The 19558-nt window shown below is 40.0% G+C and overlaps 2 protein-coding genes across 2 annotated transcripts in view; both read left to right on the top strand.

The window, feature by feature from the left end:
* LOC144629676 (uncharacterized) overlaps positions 1 to 19558 on the top strand; it is a 60057-nt gene that overhangs the window by 14354 nt on the left and 26145 nt on the right. Inside the window, exons 8-18 of the mRNA XM_078487903.1 lie at positions 724 to 777; positions 1357 to 1400; positions 2308 to 2442; positions 11723 to 11867; positions 12409 to 12828; positions 13525 to 13638; positions 14023 to 14348; positions 15478 to 15613; positions 17024 to 17283; positions 18344 to 18464; positions 18829 to 19059. Coding sequence (XP_078344029.1) covers positions 724 to 777; positions 1357 to 1400; positions 2308 to 2442; positions 11723 to 11867; positions 12409 to 12828; positions 13525 to 13638; positions 14023 to 14348; positions 15478 to 15613; positions 17024 to 17283; positions 18344 to 18464; positions 18829 to 19059 — 1986 coding nt within the window. The remainder of the gene's footprint in view (positions 1 to 723; positions 778 to 1356; positions 1401 to 2307; positions 2443 to 11722; positions 11868 to 12408; positions 12829 to 13524; positions 13639 to 14022; positions 14349 to 15477; positions 15614 to 17023; positions 17284 to 18343; positions 18465 to 18828; positions 19060 to 19558) is intronic.
* Positions 5719 to 7270, top strand: LOC144630871 (uncharacterized). Its single transcript, XM_078489243.1, has 2 exons — positions 5719 to 5993; positions 6061 to 7270. Exons 1-2 carry the CDS (start codon positions 5755 to 5757, stop codon positions 7265 to 7267), a joined length of 1446 nt encoding a protein of 481 aa, XP_078345369.1. The 5' UTR covers positions 5719 to 5754; the 3' UTR covers positions 7268 to 7270.

The following is a 19558-nucleotide window of genomic DNA, read 5'->3' as shown; positions in this document are numbered from 1 at the left end:
ATGATTTCATTGTGTTCACGTGTTTAGTTTTTTCTCCGCTTGCGAGTCTTACGAGTTTCGACCTAAAAGTTCCACAGTGATGACGTAGTTCTGCAGAGATCCGTGTGGCGTCTCTGATTGGCTGATGCTAGGATTTAAATTTTCGCGCGTACGTGGCAACCAATCGAAGACAGAGAACTCTGTTGCAGCACTTGCTTTCTCGCTTGTAAAGAATTGAGTCCGAAAGGAGAGACGTGTTTACTAAGGTCATAATAAAAGTCTTAAAACTTCTCGCTGGCTTGACCGAGGAAAGCTGAGCTTGTTCTATAGGAGCACTGTCTTAAAGCCTTTTTATTACTTTCAAAGTGAAGGAAACCTCAAAATAATAGTTTTCTAACGCAAAAAAATCCAAACAAACAAAGGAGTTATAAAAACGCGATAATGCACAAGGATTGTTTTGACTAACGAAATTGAGACGAATTATCAACGACAAAGTTGCCAGTTTTTTCAAAAGGCATTGTTCATGACATAGCTCCTTTAAATCGATGCCGAATGTTTTAAAATCAAGTACAAAATGCAAAATGCACTATTTCGGTAGATTGACGAAGAATACTCAAAGGCTTTCAAACATTGACGAATATCACTCGAGTTCTTCCGATGATGACCGAATATTATCCGAAACCTTTAACCTGTATCCTCTCTTGATGTTATTTCATGCAGCTTCTTATTATTTTTCTATTGTAGTGCCTCATTTTCCAGTAAATATCAGTGGCTTAGTTGATGATGGCGACAGTGGAGGTAAACATAATTTATTAAAGGATATTAAAAAATTACATTCAGGGCTGCTTTGTTTCGAAATCGAGGGTGGAAGGCATAAAGCGAAAGGAAAAAAAAAGGGACGGTTATGACTAAGAATTTTGCTGTTTTCAGTGATATGCGAACCCTGAAATTTAAAATTCAACTAACGATTGCGTTTTTCACTGCCGTCAATCATAATTATGGCGAGAGCCAACGAACCATGAAAAACAGAAACAAACAAAATGCATCGATAGCTACCAATCAAAGCTGACAGACGTGACTTTTTGACCGGGTTGAAGTGAAATTCATTTGCCCGAGAGGTCCGCTAAGATGATTGACGGCAGCAAAAATCCTAAACTGTTTGTTGAGGATTAAATTTCAGAGTTCAAATATCACTGAAAACTGCAATAAGACGGATTAGGATTAAGATTTTAATGACAGTTAGGTACGTACACACTTGAGAAAATTGGCCATATTTGCGCCCTCCTTAATCTAACTCAATTACTTTCTTAAGAAAGATGTATGAAAATGTGAATCTTGAGCGTTACTAACTTACAGCACAATCAAATTCTCTTGTAGCAACTTGGGGTTCATCGCTTGACGGTAAAGAAAGTTGGTTACAGGTAAAATGGCAATTTGTTATTGAGGCATCTTAGAGCAGTTTTCAATTGAGTGTCGTAAAACCAAAACCATAGTAATTACTCTGGCCAATCATAAAGGCCACAGACAATCCAGTGAACCAATCAAAGCTCGAAGCAAATACATGTAGCCGACACGAAGCGCGGGAAAACGTGCGCGAGCGAGTCACGATTGGTTTTGGTTTTAGTTCTGATTGGCTGAGAAAGTGGCGCGAGATTTTTAAGCCAATCACTAAGCGTAGCAATGCAAAACCAAAGCAAACGCAATTTACTTTCAACACTCAAGTGAAAACCGCTCTAAGCGCAATAATCTTTTATCCCCCCCCCCCGCCTTCCTTCACCACCGCTCCTCGCAGGAAGAAGTCGGTAAAGTGAAGACATTCTTTTCGCAATTAAATAATTAATTTTAATACAGAGACTGGACGGCAAAGATAAAATATGTGCTTTAAACCAATCAGCGCATAAATATAAATATGGTCGTCCAATCAGAAATAAGGCCAGCGCCAGGCTTACGCGATTTTCCCGCAATTTTCAACCCACTTGATTTGTTTTTGCTTTTAACTCGTACTGGTTTAGTAGGTTGCTTGAACAAAGTCAATGATTCTGTGATTATTTTGCCTTTTAAAAAAAACTTACCATGCTGACATACTAAGGGACATGTGACAAGGATAAAAATCACAACATGAACATGTAGCAGAGACATATTGCAGTGACACGTATCAGCACATACGAGGTGCTATAACATCCCCCCGTGTGTGTACTTGATGTAATTTTGTGCCTGCTTTATGTCTCTTCGTTTTTCAATTTTTCTCTCAATTTTACCTCAGATATTTTTTGGGCATAATTATTCTTTCTTTTTTTCTTTTTTTTTCTTGTTTTTTTTTTTTATAAGGTGGACCTGGGCCAGATTGGTCCAGTTGGATTCGTGTCGACCATGTTTAGGCTCAACGCCTCACTGTCATATTACCTGGCTTACAGTGTTGATAACTCAAGCTGGAATGATTACAAGGAAGGCGGATTCAGAAAGGTAATAATTAGATTTAGCCAAGGCTTAAAGCGAAGCTTCAGAAATACATTTTTTTGCCTGTTCTTAATAGTTTTGAAAATACTTCTATTGAAAATACTGTCAATAGCCAAAATAAATTGTCAACTCTAATCGCAGAAATTCCGCTGCCAATATCATGTCATTAGCCGTTAGCAGAAACCTATGAGCTCTTAAACTGAGCCCACGATATGGTCATGTGATACTTGTCAGCGGATACCTTGTTTTGACATCTGTCAATTGACCATGCCCAATATCAAATGTATAAGCCGGTGTAAACGTTAACGGACGTTGGAAAAAGAGATGACATTTACCTCCCCTATTAGGGTAGCCTTGGGACTCCCCTACCCCTCCCTCTGAGTATTTACGGCGGGCGCGCGGGCGGGCGCTTATCAATACCAAAATTTCTCAGCTCGATGGGTATATCAATTTCTCTTAACTATGGATTCTCCGCTATTGTTGGTTGTGAGCTTCACCATACCGCATGCTCAAGATGATTTGTTTAGGAACTGAGCAATACTTATCTGAAGCGGTAATTGGGAAATACGGATTAAAATAGACCATTTCCAAGTTACACTTTGCCTCTGACTCAAAACGAGCCTACGTGCGGAACAATTCAAATGAAAATGAGTTTGATCTGCATGATGAGGATAGACCTGTAGGTGAGACTTATTTTCATTTGAATGGTTTTTATACGTAGACTCATTCTGAAACAGAGGCAAAGGGTAACTCGGAAATGGCCAATTAAGCCGCACCTGCAAAAATTAATTTCACCCCTCCCTTCTCCCACCAACTGATCATATTAATGTCAACCACACCCCACCCCCGCCCGCCTCTCCCCAAATGGTTCCCTCAAACCCAATTTACATTCCCAAACACAAACATTGCATGCGAACTCTCCATCGGAATCACATGACTCTGATTCTGACGTCCTATCGTCTTCGCACGAGTTATGAAATTCAAAACATAATGAGCTAAATTTGAATGTTAGAAGTTTATTATGTTTGTAAATGCAATTGTTAAATATAAGATTTACTCTAAGGGACTTTAAAAGTGAAATAAATTTGTTCAATAGACCCACTCAAATAAACTCCGACGAAGGAAGTTGGCCTGCAGCAATTCATTTGAAATATTTTGTCGCCGAAAGCCGCATAGGTCATATCGAGTGACGATATCGTATCTCGGAAACGAGTTGGGTGACCCCACTTTATTTTTACATTTCTGACATGAGTAACTCGTAAACTGGCAGTGGTAAAAGGTTAAGAAAAATCTCAATGTTAGAAGATTTTCGCGCGAACGTCATTACATCTAGCCTGCGAATACAGCCGCCTCTCATCACTTCCGCTAAATCGACCTAATGCTGCCAATTAGCTTTAGACCATTCTGTTTAATTATGATACCACGTGGGCTATCCTGCAATGGCATCTGTCTTTTACATTAAATAACATCTTTTATATAAAACTGTAGTGCCAATAAAGAAGTATCATTTTAATATATAACAGAGGAATTCATTTCCAACTGCATGGCAGATAGGAAAATATTAAATAATCAGCCAGTTCAGAGATCAGAACACCCATACTTGAATTCTAATTAACAATTAGACCACGAGCCTAGCTTTTCTATGAGCGAATAGTCAAATTGTCCTTTATATTGGCCCCTTAAGCAAAGAAGATGGAGGTGGCTTGGGCATGTTATCAGGAAAGGCCGAGATAGCATAACACGGTAAGGTGTTAAGGTGGACACCGGATAGTGGAAGAAGGAAGAAAGGACGTCCACAAGAGACTTGGAGGAGGACGATCGAGGCAGAAATGAAAACAGCAGGGAAGACGTGGAAAGAACTTGAGAAGGCAGCCATGGAAAGGGAGCAATGGAAATCTCTGGTCTCAGCCTTATGTGCCTCCTAGGCGCGAAGAGGATTATTACGGTGGCCCACAACTGTCACGGCAAAAGAAAAAACCTCGCGGCAAAAAGAAAAGCCTCACGGCAAAAAGAAAAACCTCACGGCAAAAAGAAACACCTCACGGCAAAAAGAAAAAACCTCGCGGCAAAAAGAAAAACCTCACGGCAAAAAGAAAAACCTCGCGGCAAAAAGAAAAACCTCACGGCAAAAAGAAAAACTTCGCGGCAAAAAGAATATTAACCTCACGGCAAAAAGAAATTTCACGGCAAAAAGAAAAACCTCGCGGCGAAAAGAAAAGCCTCACGGCAAAAAGAAAAACCTCGCGGCGAAAAGAAAAGCCTCACGGCAAAAAGAAAAATAGGTCCGCACTGCGTACATGTATCTAGTGCTAAGCTTTATTGGGCTTTGTGCATTACTGTATTGCTCGGTCACGGTAGTGCATTTATTAGGATTTTGTCGGCATAGACTATAGGTGTAGAGGAAGGGTCAAACTATCAAGCTTCAACAGTGTAGCGAAGGAATATTGGTAGAAGTTATAAACAGGTGCAAGGTGATCCAGGAAAGCCATCTGCAGTAGACGTTGCATAATAGCTAGAGTCGCCTCATAGAAGCGGTCGGACGTTTTCCGACCGCTGGTCAAGGGGAACGTGGACTCTGGGTACGAGATTGGACACGACGTGATGCCATCGGGACAACGGCCTGAGCACGCGTAACATGCCTCCTCTGTGAAAATTTACTTCTGGCGGCGTCTTACAGCCGTCGCGTCTCGGATCTTAACAGAGCAACGCGCGCGCGGTTGTGGTCTAAATAGAAAACAATGGGAGAACCAATCAGATCCGCCAATTTTAAACATACATTGCTGAGTTTCTACTAATAGCTGTTCTACCACTTTTAGACAGCGCTTACAGCAGACAACAATGGTACATTTATTATATGCAACACAACAACAATCTAATATGTTACAGTGAAGGTCAGCCAACCTTTTGAAATTTCATTGTCAAAACATCCAGTCGTAGCGCTAATCGGCTCGGTTTTCTCGGAATCTGAAATAAAATCTTCTGGTGGTTGTCTCTTTACTAGAGCTGCAGTTAGCGACGGCACGCGATCGCGGGAAATGTTCCTTTCGAGCGGGACTATTTAGAATTCGCAACACGATAACATAAATCTTAGCTAGCAGATTCCATCAACGCTCCATAATCAAGCTTTTAAGATTTGGAGCTGCTGAACTACCTAAGCAGGTCAAACTCTCAACAGCTCAGTGAAAACTATAATGACGTCTGGTTGGTCACAAGCAGACAGTTGTGACGTTACATGTAATTAATTCCGTTTTCTCAGAAACAGCTAAAATATCCTGAGGCATTTAAATTTCGCAAAGCTTTTCAGAGTGACGCATCGCAATGGAGTCTCTTTTGAAAAACCTCAAGCAACATCTTACTTGCTCGATTTGTCTCGATATCTACAACGAGCCCAAAACTATATCATATCATCACACATTTTGCTGTGAGTGTCTGTCAAATCATGCAAGAGCGAGCCACAGACAAGGAAAGTTTCTATGTCCGGAATGCGAAGCTCTAATCGATTTACCTGAAGAAAATCGCTTCAAAAGTTTGCCGAGCAGTTTTTTCCACAACAGTTTGTTGAGCCTCCTTGCCGTTCGACGAAGCGGCGATGGGAGTCACATTACTTGTTCCCTGATGTCGAAGGAACAACTCCCATATCAAATTTACCGCGGCTTCTTTAGCGGACTTGAAATTAGGTTTCATTGATACCACTGAACAGAAGGCAGACGCAAATCGATCAAAGCTGGAAGGACTGGATCAAATTCTTCAGGCTGGTGTAGAAGCAGAGTTTACGTTATGCCCCAAAACATCTGAAGGGGAGCTGAGTAACCAGGCTGATCTTAAAGATCGAGTTGAAGTTCTAATTGAACCCCAAAAAGATATAACAGATGTGATGGTTAGCGATAAAGAAGACGGTAATCTTCAGCTGAAATTTACTCCGAAAGCACTTGGTGCCTACAGCATTGAAGTGAAGATCAATGGCGATAAACTTCCGACCTGTCCTTTTACTATGCAGGTGAAAGAACGTGAACTTGTTGTAGTCGGTGAGGTGGACTTAAAATCCCTTGAAGGAAACCAGCCCCAGGGGTTACATGGGATCGCTGTTAATACGGACGGCAAGATGGTGGTTATAGATAGCAATAGACACTGTGTTCATGTACTCGATGAAAAAGGCAACCGTTTGAGTAAATTTGGCAACAAAGGATCAAATTCTGGACAATTTAAGTCCCCAGCTGGCGTTGCGTTTTTAAACGATAACGAGATTCTGGTTGCAGATCAAAGGAAACACAGAATACAACACATAAATATCCAGACAGGAACTGTTGTGAAAAGCTTTGGAAAATGTGGTGCAGGAAAAGATGAGGTTAAGCATCCAGTTGATGTTTGTTTGGATGATGAAGGACGCATTGTTGTAACCGACTGTGACAATCACAGGATACATGTGTTGTCAAAGGAAGGAGAAACTATTTCCATATTTGGAGACCGTAGCCCAGAGAAATTCAACTATCCAAGAAGCTGCATTCCTTACGAAAACATGTTCTTCGTATCTGATGGAATTAATATCTGCATTAAAGTTAATGATCAGACAGGAAAGTTTTTGTACAAGTTTGGGAAAAAAGGGAATCAATACGGAGAATTTAACTGGCCGTGTGGTATGCTTGTAGACAGGTCCAATAATCTTCTTGTATGTGATAAGTACAATGTGCGAGTTCAGCAATTTTCTTTAGACGGTCGCTTCACAGGCAAAACTGTCACTCATTTACCAAGTCCTTCTGGAATAGCAACAGCACCAGATGGACGTATTCTCTTGACTAGCTCTGCAGCTAACAAAGTATACATATTGAAGTAGATGTTTCAACCACCAATATTTGAAGTTTGTAGTCCTGTTTTGACTGTTTTAAAATACTTGGTTTCTACAAACGCGATGTTGTTTATTTTTTTGGTCTTGAATTGTATGACGTACCATTTCTATATATGGTGATGTGAAATAGAATTTGGACAGACTAGAGTGCAATTCAGTTAGTAATCGGGAAAGTAATTTCAATACCGATTTGAAGTTACTAGCACTATTACTGTCTGAATTGTACGACACAAGGGCCAAGAACTAATTAATCGTATCAATAACAAAGTTTGTGGTTAGGAGAACTTTGGGAACCCTTTTTGTGTGAAAAATTAAGTCAAAGGTACGTTCAATGGGTTTTAAAAGCAGTAGAAAAACAGCAAGAGAGAATCCATCCTAGTGGATATGATTGCAAATGGCGTAGGTGTCCGACTATAGGTATCCAATTACAATAAGTTGTAATTGGACAGCTGTAATTAGACACCTACGTAATTGTTCGGCAATTACGAGACAAACAGGTGCGCGCAGAACCAATCGAAATCGAGAATTTTGTTTGAGATACGAATATAACCCAAATTACAATGTGAATCATTCTAGTAAAAGGTATCATGATATCGTAAATGCTTAAACCTGGAAAGACAAATTCGTTTGGTACATTGTTTAAAAGATCAATTATTTTAATTTTTTTTAACATTGGTGCCGCCTTACAGAAAGCCATATAACAATTTCTGGCCATATATACATATAGTAAATAATAAAGATGGTAAATTTCAAGCTCGGTGATAAATAGTGAGAAAATTATTCAACATGACTCGAGCGTGGGACAAAGAAAAAATCTGAGTCCCCGACGGGAATGGAACCCATGGCCTCTCAGATACCGGTATCTGGGAGGCCATGGGTTCGATTCCCGTCGGGGACTCAGAATTTTTCTTTGTCCCACGCTCGAGTCATGTTGAATAATTTTCTTCACTATTTATCACCGAGCTTGAAATTCACCATCTTTATTATTTACTACACATTTGATGATTTCGACATTGCTGATCCTAGCAGTATGCAGGACGCGTGTCATATATCAACCTAGTAAATGGCCCAGCTCACAACGAGTCTCTCGTAGCTCAGTTGGTTAGAGCGCCCAACCGGTATCTGGGAGGCCATGGGTGCGATTCCCGTCGGGGACTCAGATTTTTTCTTTGTCCCACGCTCGAGTCATGTTGAATAATTTTCTTCATTATATACATATACATAAGGCAGGTCTGATGTGGCAACCTAAAGACCGCTTGAGTAGTTTGATATTTTTGAGCTAGAAAATATATATATATATTCTTAGCTTTAATTAGTCTAGTCTTTTTTTAACCAGAAGGTGTTTCGAGCCTTACTGTCTTGTTAGTCAATTATTGACACGACAAGTGAATTTTTTATCACAAGATAAATTTTCCGAAGTATCAATTTATAATGACTAGTACTAATGTAAAAAACATTTTTGACTATTCATTTGGGTAATCATAGTTTTTTTGTTTGTAGCACTGAATGAACTATTATTTGTAAGCTTCTAAGACGACATTAAAGTGTTCCTATATTGCTAATTAATTAAACTTGAAAGAAAACGCTATGGGCGAGTGAGCTTTGAAAGAGTTGCCCTGTGTAGACATCGTGCATCTCACGGATAGTACTGGTAACGAGCTTGTTGCTTCCCATGATCTTTAATAGTAGATAGTTTAAATTAATTATTAATTTTGCATCTCATGATTTTCTTCACCAAGTGATTCGCTCATCCATTAATTCAAGTGTTTGCCTTTATGGGGCGTGGTGGCCTAACTGTTACTGCGTTCGAGTTCAAGTCGAGTGGTCTGGGTTAAAGGGACTTTGTCACGGATTTTAACAGATTTTTGAACAGCCAAAATATTTATTTGTGTCGTAGAAAACATAAAATAATAGTCCAGTTTTATTATCAATTGCTTTTTTAGAGCACTGAATCTGTTAACAAGTGTCTCAGGGATAGAAATCGATTACAACTTGAAAAATTGAGGCTAAACTTTAAAGGGAACCTCCACTCTTACAACAAGTTGACGTTGAATCGTTTGAAATAATGCCTTAATTTCAAATTTTACAGGACAAGGTGGAAATAACATTTAATAGCAGCAATAAGTGGAAAAGATCATCGCTTTTAAATTTCCCGCGCGCCGCCATTTTGGATTTTATGACGTGTAATAGTGTAATATTCTACCCTGGGTATTGTTATTAATGACATGGTAATAAGATATGGAGAATCGCTCTGGCCTGGGACAAGCCCAAGACCAGGCGAGGATAGGAGCTGAAGGGGTCAACCCGACTTACTCGATTAGGGGGGGGGAGGGTGGGTAGCCAAACTCTCCACTTTCGCGGCCTCGAGTAGAGTGATGGGGTGGAGCACATGTAACCCCTTTTATAGTCTCATTTGCATAATCCCCAGGGTATTAATTACCAATGCAAATCGAGTTTGCATAGTTGCCACTATTGTTTTTAACAATAGATCCTCTGCTTTCTAACAATAGCCGCAACCACAGGCTTACCATCCTATGTTTGTGAGGACACAGCATGCCCATATGAATATTCAAATTCCTTCACTAATTGCTATTGTAAATATTTAAGCTTTCTAAAATCGGCTTTTACGACTCGTATTTGTAATAAAATAAAGTAGAAACATTTTCGCATTGTTTAGGTTTGTTTTTATGCCGTTTTCTTGGCGATTTGTAGCGCGCGAGAGCTGTTTTGGGAGTTTTAGTTTTCGACTCGTGTACTGAATACAAATATTTACACAAGGCATGCAACTTCCACATCGAAGAATCCGGTACCGCCTCTGGAATGTAGCCGAAAAATCAAATTTCCTCGACTCGCTTTTATCGGAGATCCCGGTCCTCGAAAGAACAGTCTTCGAACTATAGTCTGGCCTAATTTGAGTGCGATCGGTTCGCCCCGTTGCTCTTTTAAACTAGCTGGAATATCAAATTAGGTCGTAAATTTGCCGATTTACAATGATCTGTACCACCTCTTTGGACAATTTATGCAATACAGTAAAAACCCGCGTATAAGAACAAGTGGATTAAGAACACCCAGGCCTGATTTTAGGAAATAAAGTACCATTTATATAAGAACACATTCAGCTTGAAAAATGAAGGTTGTTCTTATATGGAAAAATATCAAAGATCAACACTACTTTTCATTGCACACATAATAGTTCCACCCCAATTACAGTACAGTATTGCCTTGATTTATCAATTTTATTAAAATTAAAATACAATTGTGTGCATATATATTGATTTCATCTATTGGTAGCCTAGTATGTTCCTTATTTTAAGAAACTTTTTTTAAGAACACTTAAGAACACTTACAGGCTGATTTTGCAGATTATAACCCTTTATATAAGAACCAAATCAGCCTGAACCGCCAAAATAGGTGTTCTTATACGCGGGTTTTTACTGTATTCGCTGAAATTGGTCAAAATTACTACCTATGCTCTCCCCAGAAAGCAAAACGTGTTTCACTGCAAAAGTCCTCTGGGGTACCCCAAAGAAATATTGCTCGGAAATCATGACGGCGAAGCCGAAGGAAATTAAGGCAATATCTTTCTTTAGATTATCAAAGATAATGTTTTTCATGCTAATTTCAGAACTGTTAAGACGAGAAATCCGCGAAATCCCCGTTACGAAGCTCCTTTTATTCAGCCTTAGCCGGGGTCATTGTGCTGTTTTTTGACCATCAGGGTAGATCGAGAAGTGCCATCATGGTAGATCTAGAAGTGAAGGCTGAATTTCACTGCACAAGCAAAAGGACAATCGCGTAACACGAACGAACAAAGTCATTCTTCCTATATTTTTTGTGTTGTTCTCACGTAGCATAAGCGCAAGTATAAGAACAGGAAGAAGAAACAGTTTTGTATTTTTGTGAGGACAGCAAAAGAAGAATAAATGTGTTCATTTTTCTTAATGCTGGTTTTATATGATCGCCCCGATCGTTTCTATCTCATCGATCGTTTGCAAATACTCAGACGATCGTAAGGGATCGAAGCAATTGGAAGCAATCGGGGGTTCTCATATGATCGTCCCGATCGCCTGGTATGAGCGAAGACCTACGAAATACAACCATTTAAGCCCTAGATGCAACACAATGACAACCTTCAAGCAATGAAAGAGCCTCATATCTTCTCACTTATGCCAGTGAAACGTTCAAAGCAAACCATAAGAACAACCTGGCAAATGCTAGCATCCCATCCAAGGAGAGTACTTTTTACTTTTTTGTAAACCAAAATTTGCCAAAAACTCGAAAGCAAATGACAATATTGGTTAGGATTCTTGTGCCATCTTTGGTAACTATGATTCGCTTCCAGAGTCCACGTCCCGTCCCGCTGGATAAGGATAACGCAGGCTCTGCGATCGCTAATGACTTTGTTTTGACCATTTGTTTGACATTTCATTATTTTTCTTTCAGCTCTTCCATGGGAACTGGGACGACAAAACTGTCGTCAAAAATGCAGTCCTTTCTCCTTTTCAAGCTCGTTTTGTCAGATTCATTCCTAACGAGTGCTCAGCAGATGACTGTGTCCTGGCAGCGAAAGTGTACTTCCTTGTTCCAGGTATGGTTTGTGAAGAAACGTATCGAGTGATAAATGCGTCAGACTTGAAATGATTCTGCGCATTACAGTGAAACCCCGTTAATACGGCCACCAAAGGGCCACGGAAATTTGGCCGTATTAACGGGGTAGGATCAAATTTCATGACTAGTCCGGCTTACTCCCAGGGTCTACTTCAAGTGACTTAACAATAACACTTGTAAACAACTGTTCTTAACTAAACGTCTAGATATACAGTTATTAAAAACCAATGATGATTCAATCAGCACATATACAATTTGATGGAAAAACGAACATAACTGGATCGAACAATGGGTATTTGGTTCGAGAGGCCGTATTAACGGGGTAAAGGGGTGGCCACATTAACGGGGCTTTATTATAAGAAAATGTATGGGTGTTTCATCGGGACAAAAAAAAACATGACCGTAAAAACGAGGTAGTTTTAAGGCGGGGTTCCACTGTATAATTTGAAATTTATTTTAAAAATGACTTAAAATGGTAATGCTTGCCAACACATTGAACGGGCGACTGTTTCGATTTTTAGATACAACCACCAACATCTTTTCGTTAGCTGCCAACGACTCCCTCACCACTGGCCTCGCTTTATTCAAAAACTCCGACTCGTCAACCTACGATGCACGAGTTCGAACTATGGAAGGCCTGGCTTGGACTTTGTCCTTTAATACTTCCCACGAGTCACATGACTGGGTACACGTGACGATCACGCGGCACGAGATGTGGGGGTTGACGGTATACATAAACGGAGAGATCGTCCAGGCAAATAATTTGCCTGAAGAAGTACCAATCCGAGATTTGGTTAGTGCCACGCATATTGAAATTGGTGGTGTGACGAGTGATGTGAAAAACGCTTCTTCGCTTGGGACTAATCTACAGATGTCCGACTTGAGGATATGGGAAAGATTTGTTTCTCAACAAGAAGTTTTGGCAAATTTCAAGGCCTCTGGTTTGTATTTAACTTTTAAAAAATAAAAATTCGCGCACTAACCCACCTCAAATTTCTCCACGTTTTCATCTTAAATATTTTCTAATAGCCCCATTCCTGATTTAAAAAATGGTTGGTTCTACGAGTCTTCTTCACGACATAAAGTTCAGTTAATTACACAACTTTTGAACGAAAGATAATGAGATCTTCTCAGGGGTTTTTCAGCTTAAGCTCCAACAGGATTTAAAACCATGACATTCTTGATTCTGTTGATAACATATCCCCCACTGACCTATGAAATGACTGAGAGCTGATAAATTTAGCCTGTATTTTTCAGGCTGTTTTCCGCTGCGTAAGTTAAATTTTAACTATAAATTACAATTCAGACCATTAATACCGTTTAACTTTTTTATTCTTTAGATGTAACCCTAAAAGATACTTTTATGGCCAAAAATATTGGCGTACTATCCTGAAAACCCTATTATAAAGTGAGACCAAAATCCCTAATTTACATCTCTAAGCTAGACGACGTACATTTTATAAGACCATCTTTATTGTGCGCGCGTTGAGAATTTCTGATGTTTGCGGGACCGGAAGCCTATCCAGGATCAGTTTACATCAACCCGTCGGCTCTACACACATTAGCTTGCAGTATTCTTTTCCAAACAATCACGTTTGGGATTTGGTCTGTTTTAATCCTCAATTTATATTTCACAGTGGACGTGTCCAGTGGGCTATGGTACGTAATCAAAAAAGAAAATTCTTATAATGGTCGCTGGCTGATAAGATCTTCTTGTACAGTTTCCAGCGGTACGGGACCGTGTGACGATGGTAAGTCCTTATGTCAAAACACAAATTCTCCTAACTTATGAATGAAAACAGAAACTTTGGTGACTGTAACGAGTTTTTGGCCGATTTAGCTGAAGGAAACAGTAATCAGAGGAAGGGTGCTAGTAGAAAACAAGAGGGCAGGATTTTTTAAAGGTTCTAGTTGCAGTTCCAAACAGTGATTTTTTTTATTGTTTTGATAACAAAAATGGTATTAATTATCGCGTGTTTAAATTTGGCGGAATGTTTTTTTTCGCGCGTATCAAATTTCGCGATTATTTTAAAATCGCGAAAATCGCGAAGATTAGTACTCACGACAATTAGTGAGAATAAGGTATTTATTCTAAAAAGACACTTGTTAACAGAAAAAAAAACTTTATTTCCCAGGGGCGCCAGCAGAATTTCGATCGTACTGCTTTTCACCTCTTGGTTTAGAAAGCGGCCTTATCTTCGATTCACAGATCACCGCATCTTCCTTTGTCGGCTCGCGGTTTAAAAGCCAAAATGCCAGACTACATTCAACGAACTGCTGGTCCCCTTCGGACGCAAACCCTTGGATTGAAATCAAACTCTATCAGTTCACAAGAATCACCAGGATAGCAACACAGGGAAGGCGTGACGCAGACGAGTGGGTCACGCAATACTACATTCATTATGGAAGAACTTGGTGGTCGGCTTTGGCTGATTATGCTGATGGTAGTGGTAACCGTGAAGTACGACTTCAGTTTTTTATATCATAATTTTAGCAGCTATGCCAAAGCGTACAATCTGAAACTGACAAACATTCAACTTTCAACAGTTGTCCACGACATTCCGTCCTTTACAACATAAATTGAAACCATTTGTGTACCAAAATTGAAAATATGTAGACAATCTTGGGGAAACAATCGAATGGGTGACAGGGGCGGAAATGTTATAACTAGCAGCATAGGCGGAAAAAACGTTAACAGGCAGTAAATGCGGGAAGATTTAAATTCGCACCAAGCGCGGGAAAACTAAACTTGGCAGCAAGCGCGGGAAAACAACTAATCATGAGTGAGGCAATTACAATCACGTGAAAAGTACGTCAACCTGGGTTGTCATAAGAAAAGACTCAATATAATTCTGAAACAATAAGGAAAGCGCTACAAGAACCCAGAGTAACACCTTGCGAACCTTGCCAACTTTTGCCAGAGTAACCAGGCAAGAAGTTATTTTGTGGGGCGTTATTTTCTTAACCCAGGTAATAGACGTCTGACATTTAAGCTAAAATATTTCGTATCACAATGTTACTGTGAGACAGTGGATGGATTTGTCCTCAGAATTTTTGGCTCGAGTATCAATTGCCCTTTTCAGGTAGTAAAGGTTTTAAGGGTTTTATGTGTATTTTAAACATGCGAACTGGCAGTCTTAGTAAATTGAAACTGGATAAGCGAACGAATAAATAACCTGCTTGTTAGTTTACCGTATATATTTAGGCAATTGTTGATTTACAGTAGAATCTCGATTGCTCTAACCTTTGGATTCTCAAAACTCCCGATTTCTCGAGCCAATTTTTGTTCCCTTAGATAGAACTCCTCTGTAATTTTACCCCTGACTTGTCCCCAGTCGTCTTTATATAGCACGCGGCAAAGGGAGAAGCACACGCGCGAGGTGGGGGAGCAGGCGCTCCCTTTCTCGGTACCCGTCTCTCCCTCCGCTGTATCTTTGCCGCGTGCTGTATGAAGACGACTGGGGACGAGTCAGATTTTACCCCCAGTTTATCGGACCTCCCGATTCCTAGAAGCAATTTTCGTTTCCCCTGGAGGCTCAAGAAATCGGGATTCTACTGTAGTTTTTTTAACTATTTTTCTCCCTTTTTAGTATTTTACAGCCAATTCCGACAGATCAACTGTTGTGACAAATTACATCTTTATGGAGGCCATGATTTTAAGGATTTATCCAACGGCTTGGTACAATAATCCCTCCCTCAGGATGGAGTTATACGGTTGTTACAAAGGTTTGTATGTTAAGTGGCGTTGTAATATTACTTTGGAATAACGAAGCGCGCGGGTGACGTCATGACTCAGACAAGACTCAGACAAACAAACCGGAATTGCGGACGATTTTTCTAAAACTCTTTCTAAAACAGCCGGTGTTCCTAAAACACTTTTTAAAACGAAAAACTTCGCCTAGATTCCCACTATTTCTCTCAGAACACGCTGCTGATTTCTGAGCTTCGTGGGGAGTATAATCATTTGCATTCTATTTTTAGACCTCGCGCGCTTCGCTATTCTATTATTCGCTATTCTATTATTATTCAAATTAACTAATCTAATTAACGATTATTCCATGAGCCCGCGTGGGATATGAGATGGTAGACAGCCAACGAGGCGAGAATGGAATAATTGTTTTATTAAAAACAACCTATGAATTGCAATATTTGAGCTCCCCGGCTTTTCCCGTTGATGCGTAAACTTCCCATATTTGTGGTCCATGGAAAATGAGGTCATATACCATTGCCTGTTAATTAACCAACCAAAACTCAGGAATAATAACGATCAATAGACGGCACCTCTGTAGCCAATCAGATCGCGCGTTTTGCCAATAGTCAGCCGCTTGGTTTTGCTAAAAGGCATTATAACATAGCTAGTATAGCCGCGCAATCAAATTCAGTATACGTAAGCGTGCACCGTAATCCAATAGTGCAAGCTGACAGCGCGAGCAAATCGCTTCGCGAGAACATTTTTTCTGACGCAAGTTTTTGGCGTCTATTTTGATGTACCTTTCCACCGGCAATGTTATAAAACAATTGGTCCATGCTTTAGCGTGCACTGTCGAGTTATGGAGCACTTGTGAAGTTTAGAGAGCACTCAAATAGCTAGAAATGCTCTCTGTTACGCCTCGAGATACTCTTACGCTTCTTTCGCTGCTCTCCAAACTTCCCGCGTGCAACATAACTCGATAGCAGGCCAAAGCATAAACCAATTGTTAATTGACTTGTAACTGTTTGCCTCGTAGTTCAGTAGGTACCACTCCCTCGCCTTGATTTCGCTCTGCTGTTGTCGTTCGCCACAAATCGATAGCCTGGACCAGACTAGGCTGCAGAATATAATCCATTTTCGTCCCCATTGTCCCTTTCTCTTCTGTTAGCTGGCAGGACCTTGGAACGAGAAACGAAGGACTCTGGGGACATGTGATTTTTAAATTTATTCGACTTTTTTATTGGTTGTTTGTAACAAAGAAATCTTAAAACCAGAAGCCCAAAAATCTAGGACTGGAAATCCTGTGTCTCCAGAGCCGTTCATTTCTCGTGTCTCCCTGCCGGCTAAGAGAAACGATAAAGGCTATGGAGACGAGAATGGATATAATCACATCAGTGGGCGACCTGGCTTTTTATTTTAGAGATTCTTTATTCCTTTTCCACCAGATGAAAGAAACTTTATGTTCATCGAGTCTTCGTTTCCTCGCGTTAGAGGCGAGAAAGCCCGGTTAGTGACTCTGTACGCCACAGAATCTCACAACTGCCTTTCGTTCAACTATCACATGAACGGTTTGACTATTGGCCGCTTGAACGTTTATGCTCGTGGCCCTGATGCCGAAGAGACGTTGCTATGGAGAATTGCCGGTAGTCAAGGCGACGCTTGGCGAAGTGCCACTGTTCCTATAGCACGCACTAACCCTTACCAGGTTAGTAAATATTGAGTCTGAAACAAACGAGAGCGAAAGTGAAAAGATAAAACTTGCGCGAAATTTGAAGGATGGAAGTAACACAAAAGTATTTCTTTGACTCTCAATGACTATCATAAACCTGGTACAATGGAGAGAAAATTATCTATGACAATGAAATTAAATTTGCACAGTAGGTTCAACTTTCCTGGAGGACGCAATAATCGATAGCGCGTGTTTTCAATTAACAATAAGGCCCAGTCCACACTGACCCGGGTTAATTTGAAAACCTATCTTTTTTTTACCCGGATAGGCTAACCGTCCACACTGAAACGGCGTTTTCGGTCACCGAAAACGGTACTTTTCAAAAACGCTCTCCAAAGTGGGTAAATTTGAAAATGCCGGCTAGGTGGTGTAGTATGGACGGCGAAAACGGGCGAAACGGGAGTTTTAAAAAAAACGCTGACGTCAAGAAGTCATGTGTTCTCTGTCAAAGCAAAAGGTTTAATTAGGGCTTAACAATAGCTCTTCAAAACGAACCTTAAGAAATCTGCTTCAATCTTCTCAGTGTTTCACTAAATGGGAAAATTTAGCAAAAAAAAAAACACTGAGAAGATTGAAGCAGATTTCTGAAGGTTCTCTACGCGTATTTTTGAGTTCGGGTTATAATTAAGGTGGACTTTTTTCAAAACGTGAAAACTAGTGTCCAGGTCAGCGCGGTCTGAACGCTGACCATGTCCCCTTAATGTGGACGGAAAACATTTTATACGGCGTTTTCAAATTTACCCGGGTTAGTGTGGACAGGGCTAAGAGTACGAGCTCAAGCTTTTAGTTCTCATAGAAAATGCGGGTGAGTAGTATCACAGCTTTTGTAGGCACTCTAGAGAATTGCATTCCAAAACCAACAGTTTTAAAATTCAATAGTATTTTTTCTATCAATAGCAATAAGACGGCAAACTCGAGAATTCTATTTAACAATTAGATTACGAGCCCCAGTTTGTCAATAGTCAATAATTTCGCGCGCAAGTAACACGCACTCCAAGTTGAGGTCATATTTATTTTATATTGTTTCCCTCCACAGATTGTAATTGAAGGCGTGATTGGTGATGGTTATACGGGTGATATTGCGGTAGATAATGTTCGTCTAAGTGTCAGTGACGAATGCACATTTGAACCTGCCAATGCCAGACAGGAAATGTCAGGTTTGTATTTTGAGCAAAATACAACACTGTTCAGAAGTAATGAAAACAAATCTGGACAACTTTTGTGCTTTGTGCTTGCGAAATTTCACCGAAATTTCGTCAAAACTTCGAATCACCTCCAAACAAAATTTCGGTGAAATTTGATTGTTTTACCATGCATTTTTCCAAAACTTATAATTATGCCGATAAGCGCATAAATATGTATGATTTATCTGTTAAAAAACGAGTTCTGAGTTTGATTAAATGAAGATCAACTTGCAAGTAAAACTCGTTTTCATGTCAAAAATTTGCACCAGAACTCCTTTCGAAACAGGTGCAAAGATACAGTCCTCTACGATTGAATTTTGGTTTCTATTGTATCTAGGAATTCGCTCGGACATGCTTAAAAATGGCCCGGGATACCAGGACAAGTTGATGCAATTGTTAGCCGAGGAGGGGTTTGGTGACAAGTACTGGGTCCCATGTTTCCGCGGCAGCGTGGATGGTTGGAATGCAAGCGTGTTTCAGAGTCAATGTGCCAGCAAGAAGGCTACTGTGACTATAATCAGAAAAGGCGATTGTTTGTTCGGCGGGTTCACTGATAAAGCCTGGGGAGGTAAAGTTGTTCTCACACAATTGAAAAGAGATTAATAACAATTAAACAAAAAGAAAAAGGTGGTTAAGGTTGGGAAAGCTTGACGCGCATAATCCAAAAACAATTTAAACTTGAATTGTTTGCTCCAAACAAACTTGATGCAATGTTTGTGTGATAGTCCGATGCAAAATAATTTCCGTAAAACTCAAAATGATTTATAGTCTGCAAACTTGCCTAGCAGAATATTTAAGTGATCATTGCTTAGGATCCAGATTGTTTGGAAAGAGTGTAGTCTGTCGCATTGTTACTCCAAGTCCAGAACAAAAAAGGGTATTAAATTAAGCTTACTTTCACCTTTTAATATCGCTTAGCAAATTTTGCATTTGGTACGCAAATAATCCAGATTCCGTTAGGGGTTTCAGATTTTTAGCTAAATAACGCAAGTTTATGTTGTTTGTGTTACTGACTGTTGTGACATTGCGAAACAATAAGGGATGTATGGAAACTCAACGAATGAATT

The sequence above is a fragment of the Oculina patagonica genome, chromosome 11, assembly GCF_052425735.1.
Source record: "Oculina patagonica isolate OP01 chromosome 11, crgOcupat, whole genome shotgun sequence".
Classification (NCBI taxonomy): domain Eukaryota; kingdom Metazoa; phylum Cnidaria; class Anthozoa; order Scleractinia; family Oculinidae; genus Oculina; species Oculina patagonica.
The sequence above is the reverse complement of the archived record's forward strand: the minus strand, read 5'-3'. Positions and strand labels throughout refer to the sequence as shown.

Excerpts from the sequence above, each read along its gene's own strand:
- LOC144630871 (XM_078489243.1), top strand. The coding sequence starts at position 5,755 with ATGGAGTCTCTTTTGAAAAACCTCAAGCAACATCTTACTTGCTCGATT. Across the intron at positions 5,994-6,060 it reads AGTTTTTTCCACAACAGTTT|GAACAACTCCCATATCAAAT; the intron begins GTTGAGCCTCCT and ends CTGATGTCGAAG.